The sequence below is a fragment of the Mirounga angustirostris genome, unplaced genomic scaffold (assembly GCF_029215605.1).
Source record: "Mirounga angustirostris isolate CCGP_5_RB_7025 unplaced genomic scaffold, mMirAng1.0.hap1 SCAF_10, whole genome shotgun sequence".
NCBI classification, from domain to species: Eukaryota; Metazoa; Chordata; class Mammalia; order Carnivora; family Phocidae; genus Mirounga; species Mirounga angustirostris.
The window spans coordinates 48,526,651-48,537,480 of NW_026991718.1; the positions used below are offsets into that span (position 1 = coordinate 48,526,651).

Sequence of the window (10,830 nt, forward strand, 5' to 3'; positions counted from 1 at the left end):
AAAAAAGGTTACTTATTTGGTTGGATTTATGGACATCCTAAGTGGCATCTAAAAGTTGAGCACAGGACTTAGTATTGGCCCACATGTTCCAACATGACCACCCTAGAACCGAGGCAGAGCCTTGTTCACAGTGGCAAGCCAAAAGGGCAGATAAAGGGAAGGAGGAGGGGGTGCTGGGTGGCTCAGTCGGTTGAGCGTCCGATTCTTAATTTTGGCACAGGTCATGATCTCAGGGTTGTGAGATTGAGCCCCACATCAGGCTCCATGCTGGGAATGGCATGGAGTCTCCTTAAGATTCTCTCTCTCTCCTTCTCCCTCTGCCCCCCCCCACTCACACATGCACATTCTCTCAAAAAAAAAAAAAAAGTGGGGGAGGGGGCAGGATGAAAGAAGCAGAAACACAGCTTAGAGGGGCCCCTGGGTGGCTCAGTCGTTGAGCGTCTGCCTTCGGCTCAGGTCACGATCCCAGAGTCCTGGGATCGAGCCCCACATTGGGCTCCCTGCTCGGCAGGAAGCCTGCTTCTCCCTCTCCCACTCCCCCTGCTTGTGTTCCTGCTCTTGCTATCTCTCTCTGTCAAATAAATAAAATCTTAAAAAAAAAAAAAAAACACAGCTTAGAGAGACAGTAGAAAAATACGTCAAAAGGCTTCTAAAGAATCATAATGATGATTGTAGAACAGTATGAGTGATATGGTCCCATTTTTGAAAAAGCTAACAAATTACCTGTGAGCATGATCAGAAAGGAAAGATGCCCACCAAATCATTAGCGGTTAGTTGGCAATTAGTGGTGGTTGGTTTATCTATACACATCTGTTTTGCTTCTTTTTTAAATCCGATTGTGTAGGGTGTATAATTTTTGTTAATCAACACCTACTCTCTGCTGATGGAGGTCAACTCAGTAAAGGTCCCCAGAGCAATGAAGCTTTGTGGGGGGTCCTCAGCTGGGGCTGGAAGGGGGAAGGAGCTGACAAGAATAAGCAGGGGGCTTTCTATGGAGCTTTCCCATGTTCCAGAAGTTGTGTCTTCAGTCAAACCCCATGGCTTCAGCAGGGATGGAAGCAGGGCGGCCAGGCTGGGGGAGCCGCTGCCCAGAGAGAAGGGGGCAGGGCAGCCCTCCCCATCGACACTGGCTCCAGATCTACTCTCAGAGGCTCAGTTCCCCTAAACATCCAGCTCCTTCATGGCTTGGGGAAAGCCAAGGCAGACCAGGTTGCCTCCGTGACTTGGCAGACGCTGTCATACAGAACAGGGCAGCCAACAGCCTGCCCCGGGCAGAGACCCATTCGAAAGCTCTGCTTCCCTCTCTCATTTCAGTACATCCCCATGCCCGTGCTGTATGGAGTCTTCCTCTACATGGGCGTGGCCTCCCTGAATGGCATCCAGGTAAGGCTCTCCCCACCCCACCGAGGCCCAGGCTGATCTAACCAGAGTCAGCTCCCCACATCTGCTGCCATATTACCGAAACCCCAAGTGCTTGCTTCCGCAGTTCAGTGGGAAAATAATGGTGATAAAGATACTACCATTTACTGTGTATCAAATAAAATCACTATAGCAGGCCCTTCATAGGTGTTCTATAATGAAATCTGTGTAAGTAGGTGCTGTGATCCCTATTTTACAGACGAGGAAACAGGTTCAGGATTCACAACCCCGATGGGGCTGACTCCAGTGAGCATTTCACTACATCTCTCTTCTCTAAGGCAACTCTAGCGGAAGAAAACATTTTGTTTTGTTCTTTATTTAGCACGATACACCAGATGTCTTGGCTGTCTTTGTGTTGCAATTAGTTGCATTTTCCTTGAATGGGGGCAGTGTTCCTTTGTGGCCGCCTCCAGGGCTGTACCCTGCAGGCAGGGTTCAGGCCTCCTCCCCTAAGGGCTCCCTCTGTGTCCTCCTAGACCTGCAGTCCCCCTCCTGTGCATTCTTAGTCCAGACAAAGGGCTACCTCCTATGAGACCCCACCGCGTCACCCCTTCCCGCAGTCCCAAGCCCCCAGCAGGGCCACCTCCCTCACGGGGTCCCCACTGCTGGCTGAGCCTCGCGCTCTCCGCCAGTTCTGGGAACGCTGCAAGCTCTTCCTCATGCCGGCCAAGCACCAGCCGGACCACGCCTTCCTGCGGCACGTGCCCCTGCGCCGGATCCACCTCTTCACGCTGGTGCAGATACTCTGCCTGGCGGTGCTCTGGATCCTCAAGTCCACGATGGCCGCCATCATCTTCCCGGTCATGGTAAGGTGGGCGCGGGCTCCCCATCCTGCTTGGCCGATGGGGCCTGGGCAGGCGTCCCCAGGAGGGAGGTCCGCCGTTGCAGATGGCCTGACTCTCAGGGTCACAGAAGCAAGCACAGAACAGAACAAGATTCGGGTCGTGAGTCCAGGCCAGATAGAGAGGGGAGAGGGGGGCAGTGCAGGGGGACGGTGCGGGAGCCTGTGGGCTAATGCTTCGGGAAAGCCCTGGGTGGGCCCCAAAGCCTGCAGTGCTGGACTGGGGGCCAAAGTGAGTACACAGAGGTAGGATTTGAAATGTGCCCACCTGGGATTCTCAACCCTGGGGGACCATTAGAATCACTTGGGAGCTTTTTAAAACTGCCCAGGCCTCACCCCAGATCAATTAAATCAGTATCTCTTGGGGAAACCCAGGCATTGGTGTCTGTAATAAGTCTCTGCAGGTGGGCATAAATGTGCAGTCAAGGTTGAGAACCACCACTCTAAGCAAAGGGAAATGGATCCTCCCCAATAGGGCCCTCATGGGGTTTAGCGATAACAAGGGGAAAGGAAAAGAAATTATAGTCACCATTAGCATGTGTGGAGTGCTGTTTAATTTAATCCACAGCAGTAGTAGTAGTACTAAAGTATACTTCAAGTATACTTTAGTACTACTACTAATCCTATTTTACAGGTGAGGAAACTGAGGCTCAGAGGGCATGTGTGAGTGACCCAACCATACAACCAGAAGGAGCTGAGCCAAGATCCATACCCTCCCCCTATTGATTTTTTTTAATTTACATGCAGTAAAATTCACTATGTGGTTCTGTGAGTTTGGACAAATGCACAGATTAGTGGTTCCACAACTACAGTCATGATACAGAACAGTTCCATCATGCCTAAAATTCCCTCATGCCATTTGTTTTTTTTTTTTAAGAGAGAGAAAGAGCATGCATGCGCGTGTAGGAGAGGGACAGAGAGAGAATCTTAAGCAGGCTCCATGCCTAGCAGAGAGCCTGACAGGGGGCTCGATCTCACCACCTGGGCGGAAATCAAGAGTCGGACACTTAATCGATTGAGCCAGCCAGGCACCCCCCACCCCCTGCCATTTCTATGCAGACAGTGCCTCTTCCCACCCCTACCCCTAGCAACCACTAATTTGTTTTCAGAGCCAGGATTTTTAAAACCCAGGTCTGTCTAGCTCTCAAGCTCTACTTGCTCCCAAGAAGCAGGTCAGTTAGGAACCAGAGTTAAATCCAGCTGGCTGGTTTTCTCCCTGACCTCATTTAGTGGCCGGTTCTTGGTAGTGAAGGGGCAATATTTATAACTAGTTACCCTGGGCCCATTGAATTTATTAAAAGGCCAGTATTTAATCCTTCCCCAAAGCACACATTTTTCCCTTTGTGTATGCTGAACAGAACCAAACTTTCTAGACTTTACTGTAAAAATTCCTGATATCCCAGTACACTTTCTTGAGTGTACTTTATACTTGTTAACAGAGAGATTGGCAGCCCTCAGAAATAAGGACAGAGGGACAGTGGGTCTCAAAGCGTGATCTCTGATCCAGAAGTATCAACATCTCTTGGGAAACTTGTTAGAGATGCGGATTCTCAGGCCAGACCCAGACTTGCTGACTCAGAACCTCTGGGGGTAGCCCCCAGCAATATGTGTATTAACAAGCCCTCCAGGTGTTTTGGTGGAAGCTCAAGTTTGAGGATCACTGATCTAAAGAATAACTGTAGGAGTTCTGTAGCCCTTGGTCTCTGCCTGGCTCCGAACCAGCTGTCACAGGCTCTGTTCCCTGGCTCATTGGTAGGCTTTGCCATTCAACTGAGGAAAGGCCAGATGAAAGGAACCAAGCGGGCAGGTGGTAAATGGTGGTTTGTCGGAGCTCTGAGATGGCCGACAGAGACCAGATAAAGTCCCTAAACATAGCTGACTGAGGGAGAAAAAACAATGCCTGAGTTTGGGGTCTTGAGCCCATGGTTTTCTCTGAACTCTCACCACAGATCCTGGGCCTCATCATTGTTCGAAGGCTTCTGGACCTCATCTTCTCCCAGCATGATCTGGCCTGGATTGACAACATCCTTCCAGAGAAGGAGAAGAAGGAGACAGATAAGAAGAAGAAGAGAAGGAAAGGGGCCCATGAGGACAGTGATGAGGAGGTGGGGAGGATGTGAGGCCAGGGCTGAGGGAAGAGATCAAGAAACCCTCCCTCCACTTCTGCCCAGGCCAGGGAGAGGGTGGGCTTTCAGGTGGCCAGCTATGATCACCTGGGCCTAGTGTGGCATGGGCTGAGGCTTCTGCCTGTGTTGGTGTGGGGTGCTGAGAGCTCGTCTGCTTATGGGAATATCCTCAGGGTGGGCCACAGTGAATGAGCACCCCCCCCCCCCAACCCAGGGAAAGGCTGGTTGCCACACCCATTCTTTCCCATTTCTGTGAGCTCCCGGGGCTGTTATCAACAAGCAGTGCAGGTCCTTGATGGACAGGGCAGAAGACTCAGCTCCATCATGGGGGAGGTTATGAGGACTGACCTCCAAAGAATGGAGCAGGTCTCGGGGGTAGAGTCTGATGGGCACCAATTAGTAGATTAAACTCCAGGACAGGTGGAAGGACTGGGAGCAAGGTTTGCTTGGCCTGCCTCTGGGGTATTAGGGAAGGTGGGCAGAGAGGCATATGTCCTCACTGAAAGGAGAGTGGCTACATTCCCCAGATGCTGGGGACCACCTGGTTGCCCCATCTACTCTTCTCTCATGCTCCCTCCTCATCCCACTTCCAAAACACTCAGGGAGTCAACAGACAGAAAGCCAGTCCAACTTAGAGTAAATCACGAAATGTGAACAGAAAGATTGTCTAGTTCAAGTGCTCATTACAGGTGATGAAACGATCCTCCAAAAGGGAAGTGGTTCACCCAAGATGGACATGTGGTTAAATGTCTAAAGGGAATGAAGAATCCTGACTTTTTTTAATTTTAATTTTTTAAATTTTATTCATTTGAGAGAGAGAGCAAGAGCGGGGAGAGGGGCAGAGGGAGAGGGAGAAGCAGACTCCCCACTGAGCAGGGACCCCAATGTAGGGCTTGATCCCAAGACCCTGAGATCATGACCTGAGCTGAAGGCAGATGCTGAACCAACTGAGCCACCTAGGTGCCCTCTGTTTCTGACTTTGATCATTTCCAATATGCTAAGCTGCCCATGCCATCTAGCAACATGCCTGGCTCCCATTCTCCCAGGTCTGACCTGAACCCACATCTCTGTATCCACCTGGAACTGTTAACAGTGATTTTGCCTTTTGCAGGTCAAAGCTGTCCATGGGCAAATCCTTGCTGACTGGTGGCAATCAAACCATCTTCTGATGGTAGTGATAGACCCAAACTCCCCTGGTCCTTAATTGCTTTCCTCTTCCAGGGAGAAAGAGGCCCATCATTCATTCACATGTTTTTCATTGATGATTTAGATGGTTTGCAAAGACAGGCCTTGAGAACAAAGAAACTGAGAGTCTAAGTGCCTTTTAAAAACAAATACTTACTCTTTAATTGATTCATTCAATAAATATTTGAGTGGCTACCACGTGCCAGAAACTATTCCAGGGTTGGGGAAAAGCATGATATATTAATGGAAAAATGGGATTCAATTTGCACAAATCCACTTTACACATGTCTTTACAGCAACACCAGCTATTGTGTGAGATTCACTCCTGATTGGTTACTATGACAGTTGAAACTGTTCTGATAAATAATGTTCCTGGAAGAGTGTCCTGTTTAGGACAGCAGGCTAACTGTGATTGCCCCCCACTGAGCCCCAGAGTATTTGCAGCACCCCCTAACTGTTGAGACTGGAGATAGAGAGGATGGTGGTTGGCACATTGTGGATGCATGTATTTTCCATCTCTTGGCAACAAAGTCAAAGCTGTTGAATTGGTGGTGTTTATCAGCTTTTCCCACTGTTTCTCTCCAGCCCCAGTTCCCTCCTCCCTCAGTTATAAAGATTCCCATGGAAAGTGTCCAATCAGATCCCCAAAATGGTATCCACTGCATTGCCAGTAAGTAAAACACATGGTGTCTCTCCCTTCCTACTTACTACTAATTCTCCACCTCTTCCTCCAAGGAACTTCCATCTTTAACTCAGGGGGACAGAATGGTCTTAGATGCTAGAGGACTCCTCTGGTAGGCAGAGTTCAGTGAGAACTGGGCCACCAGGATTCAGACTTCAACCAATGGAATCCCCAAATCAAAGCCTGCAGGTGCCTGTGATCAAGCTTCACTTCCATTTAGGCAGAGCCCCTCATTCTTTCCTTGCCCCTGGTGCCTCCTGATGCCTGTGGAGCCACCTGGCCCTCTCTTCAATGGTTTCAGACCACATGGATCCAAACATGACCCGCTGAGCCTCCCAGGCTTTCCAGTGGTTGCTGAAAATGATTGAGGGTTCAAAGCCAAGCTGAGCTGTCCCCTTTAGAGAAACTGGTAGCATAGCATTTGGATCATAAATTAGCAGGGAAGGTCATAGAGAAGTTCCTCCTGCTGAAAGGGAGGCTGCCTGGGAGGGATCGGGCATTGCTCACGAAGATCCTGGGGGGTTCTATGGCTGCCTTTACCCCCTCCGAGCTTCGGCACCCTACCAGAGGACAGTCCTGTCATCAAGACCACAGCCTATCCTTGGAATAATCAGGAAGATCCCACTTGAGTCCTGACCTCGGTGTTCCTAACATAGGGCTTGAAACTTTCCAAAAAGACCCAGATTAGGATCCTGCCAGGGCCCTTGAGGGGCTTCCCATCACACTCTCCGTCATTAGTACCTCTTCTTTTTTAGTTGCTAACTCTCCTTCCTTCTCCTTCCCATTTTGTATTCTTCCATCACCCTTCCTTACTCTGCCCTGGCCCTCCCCCACACCCACCTATCCTGGCTGAGAGCCCTCTGGAGAAGGAGTAACTGAGCCAGAAGTCATCCATCCTGATTTCCTCTTGTGTAGTGTTGGCTGTGGGGATTAGAGAACAGGAAGACAAGAGGGAAGCACTGGAGAAAGGTTTTCTCCAGCGTCCTCCTCAAACCTGCTCTACAACTGACATTTTAATTTTCCTGCCAGGAAAAAGATCTTCCAGTTGGAGTTACTCATTCTGATTCTTCCTTCAGTGACTCAGAACTCGACCGGAGGTAATGGCCATGAGGTAGACTCCTTGGGTATTAGGTAAGAGACTAAGCAGTGGCCAGGAAGGCGGAGGGACTAGGATTTCCCAGGTTAGCCAGTGTCTCCGTAAAAGGCCTTTGCTGGTCCACCTTGGGAGACAGGTGGTCAGACCTGATTATTGGCGTCAAGTAACAAATATGTCCTTTTACTGACATGTCATGATTACACAAAAGTCTTCTACTTTAGAAAAGGAAATTACAAAATACTACGTAAAATTGAAAACACTGGGGGAAAACAACATAGAGAAAAACTACACATGACTTAAGTATATATTACTGAATGCCAGGATAAATGAGCTCAAAGATCAAAACGCCAGATACTCCAGTAATATGTGGAATAAAGTAACAGCATGGTTAATTAGCAAAGGTCAGAAACCTAACTAAATATCAAAGATTAAGTGCAGCGTGGAACTTCTGATCTCGGAGCCGTGAGTTCAAGCCCCAGGTTGGGCATAGAGATTCCTTAAAAAAAAAAAAAAAAAATGGAGAGAATAGTCAAGAAAGGATTCCAGGCCGTTTCCAGGGGCCCCCGTGCCTACTGTGATACCTTAGTGTTCTTAATGAGAAGCCATGAGAAAAGTGAACAACTTGATGATTGAAAACAAGGAGGGCTCAAAAATAGAAGAGAAATCCAGGGGCAAGAAAGTCAGCCTCAGCTATTACAGGGGAAGATGGTAGGGTGCTCCTACCTAGGGCCCTAAACTGGCTATCCCAAGTCTACAGGCAGATAAACCTGCAGACTTAGATGCACGCATCCAAGAGATTTTAGAAAACATGCACGAGATCGTCTGAGTTAGAAGTCAAAGCTGTTACCATTTTGCCAGGATGAGAAGAGAAACACCCTAAGCAGCGGACCCAAGGCCACTCCAGCCCAGGAGGGTCATGCGTCCAAACTACATCCCTGCCTGTTTTCTCATCCCACCTCCCCAGTCAGGGTTCCTACACCATTACATGAATGCCATGGATTTTTATATATAAAGGTGTTGGGAGAAAAGCAGTCTATCCTGATTTTTCGTTTTTAAGTAGCCTACACCAAATTGAACCTCTCATTGCCCCAATCTCAGTCTGTGGAGAGGAAATATGGACCAGGATGGGGCATTTCCATATACAAACATGGGACAGCTACACTGGTGTTTTACCAACTCTTGTGTAAGTAGGTGGAAGCAGAGACCACTGAACAGGATTCCATTTCAGTGAAGGAAAAGGCTCAGCAACATGATCTAGTTTAAGCATCTGAGATCTCCCAGGCATGATGTGTAATCCCTGGGGATCTAAAAAGACAGGCCTGCCAACAAAGACACACAGCAGTGTGTGCCGAGAACAATGGGGCACATGTGAGAGAAAGGACAGTGTCTAAGGGAGGGATCTGCCTTATCTGGACAGTCCAAGAACGATAAATAGGAGCCTGCCAGGTGTACAGAATAAAGAAGAAAAGAGGCAAAAGAAGGGCATTTCAGGCAGTGGGAACACGCCTGAAATACTATTTGAAAATAGCAAAGACTGCTGGGTTGGACGGGCAGTCAAACTAGAAGTAATCAGAAGTGCAAACATAAAAGGCCCTGTCTGGCCACACTAGGAGCTTGGATTCTATCTCTTGAATGGTGGGAATCACAGACAGATCTGTGATCCAGAAAGTTCGCCTTGGCAGCAATGTGAAGACCAGACTGAGACTTCTGGCGAGACTAGCTCAGCAAGCACAGCTGAAGGCCAAGCGCAGAGGATGTTGCTCATTGCCATGACGTGTTAAGAGCTCATAAGCAAGGACAAAACTACTTGCTTTAGAGCCCTCCTGGGGGATAGCGTGGAAAACACTAACTACTAGATAAATCACTCTCCCTTCCCTCTTTTTCTTATTTAGCATCACATTGCACTTCAAAATTTCCTGTCCAGCTTCACCTGCTTTCAACTATTCACAGAGCCCAGTGTTCATGGTGCCACAGGTGAAGATAGAAATGGAGTCAGACTGTGACTTCACAGATGTGGACAGATACGGAAGAGAAACTGACGGCGAGACCACCCTCTAGGACGCAGCTGTGCCCAGACAGGGCTTCATCTTCACTGTGGGAGGACATGATTGCATCTTCACTGTGAGGTCTGGACCAGACCCCTAACTTCTCTGAGCCAGTTTCCTTATTTGCCAAACAGAAGGAGTCATTCCACTTGATAGAAAACTGATCTGTGGATGAAAAGTACTACTTACATGCAAAGCTGTCTCCTTCTTTCTGCAGTTATGCAAACCAACAGAAACATGATACCTTATTTTAAAATGCAGTCCAGGATAGAACTTACAGTGTTTCTTGAAATGAAAACAATGCTTGCCTCCCAAAATATAGCTAAGATAAAGGGGGCAATAATAAATTTTTATTGAAACAAATATCCGTTAGATTTCTTTTTTAAGCTTAGATTTTAAAATATCTAGATGGTCTTGAAAAAAACCATTAAAATGCTCATACTTCAGTAGACCAAAGCTGGAAAATTTGTTTTGCAACTTGACATAGTAAGAAATGTGTAAAAGGCCCTATCTTCTCTTCCCATCTCGGGCAGCTTTCTAAGGCTCCTATGGCAAGTCTGCGCCATCTGCATGCTCTGTGGGCCCTGGGCCAGCACAGACGTGTGACTGGAGCTTCTCCAGACTGAAAAGCCAGTTCCCAAAGTCGGCTAATGAAAGAACCAACACATGAGAGCGAGCAAATGTTTTCAAAATAAAATTGTTCTTGTTAAAATGAAACTTCCAACCACATTACATCAACAAAATGATCCTTTAAATTAATATCACTGGTTTTTCACATTCAGAGTAAGACTTCTTTCTACCCTTGGGTAGATCCTGTCTACAAGTTTTCAGTGACCTTGCTCCCAAAGTTAAACTCCCACCCACAGGACCACTCCATGTTAGGCAGTGCTAATGTAAAATATTAGATTATAACTTTGCAGTATTAGATTAGTACTTTAAAGGAATGATTGGAAACAAGTTGGGTAGATTAATAACTCATTAATATAAGAAGCAAACCCGGTCCTCATGAAACTTACTATCAGTCTGTCTTTAGTCCCCACTTAACAAACACCAACCTTGCTTGTTTAACACCTACTATGTGCCTGACAGCCACAATGCAGCTGACATTTACTTTCTCCAAAACAACTATGGATTTGAATCTTGAGGAAATCACTTTGGTTAGTTACTACATTTACTCACGATGACCAAAGCAGGTGCTTTTTCTCTTCATCCTTTTCTATTTTTTAAAGACAAATGACACTAGATCGTTAAACCTTTGGGTATGAGGACAGCTAATTGCATCTGCGATCCTCAGAGCTTCATACAGTGCCTGGTCCCTAGAAAACTTTAAGTGTTTATTCAGTTAAATCTCAGAGCTCCCTTCCAAGGGATACTGCCAAGAGGTAAAGCTCTAAACCTCTCCCATTAACTGCTCACTCACCCAGAACCATCACCTG

The 10,830-nt window shown here is 47.6% G+C and overlaps 1 protein-coding gene across 1 annotated transcript in view; it reads left to right on the forward strand.

The window, feature by feature from the left end:
• Positions 1-6,275, forward strand: part of SLC4A5 (solute carrier family 4 member 5) — a 78,693-nt gene extending 72,418 nt beyond the window's left edge. The window contains exons 21-24 of the mRNA XM_064572299.1: positions 1,315-1,383; positions 2,052-2,225; positions 4,210-4,365; positions 6,157-6,275. Coding sequence (XP_064428369.1) covers positions 1,315-1,383; positions 2,052-2,225; positions 4,210-4,365; positions 6,157-6,249 — 492 coding nt within the window. The 3' untranslated portion in view covers positions 6,250-6,275. The remainder of the gene's footprint in view (positions 1-1,314; positions 1,384-2,051; positions 2,226-4,209; positions 4,366-6,156) is intronic.
• Positions 6,276-10,830: the final 4,555 nt, after the last annotated feature.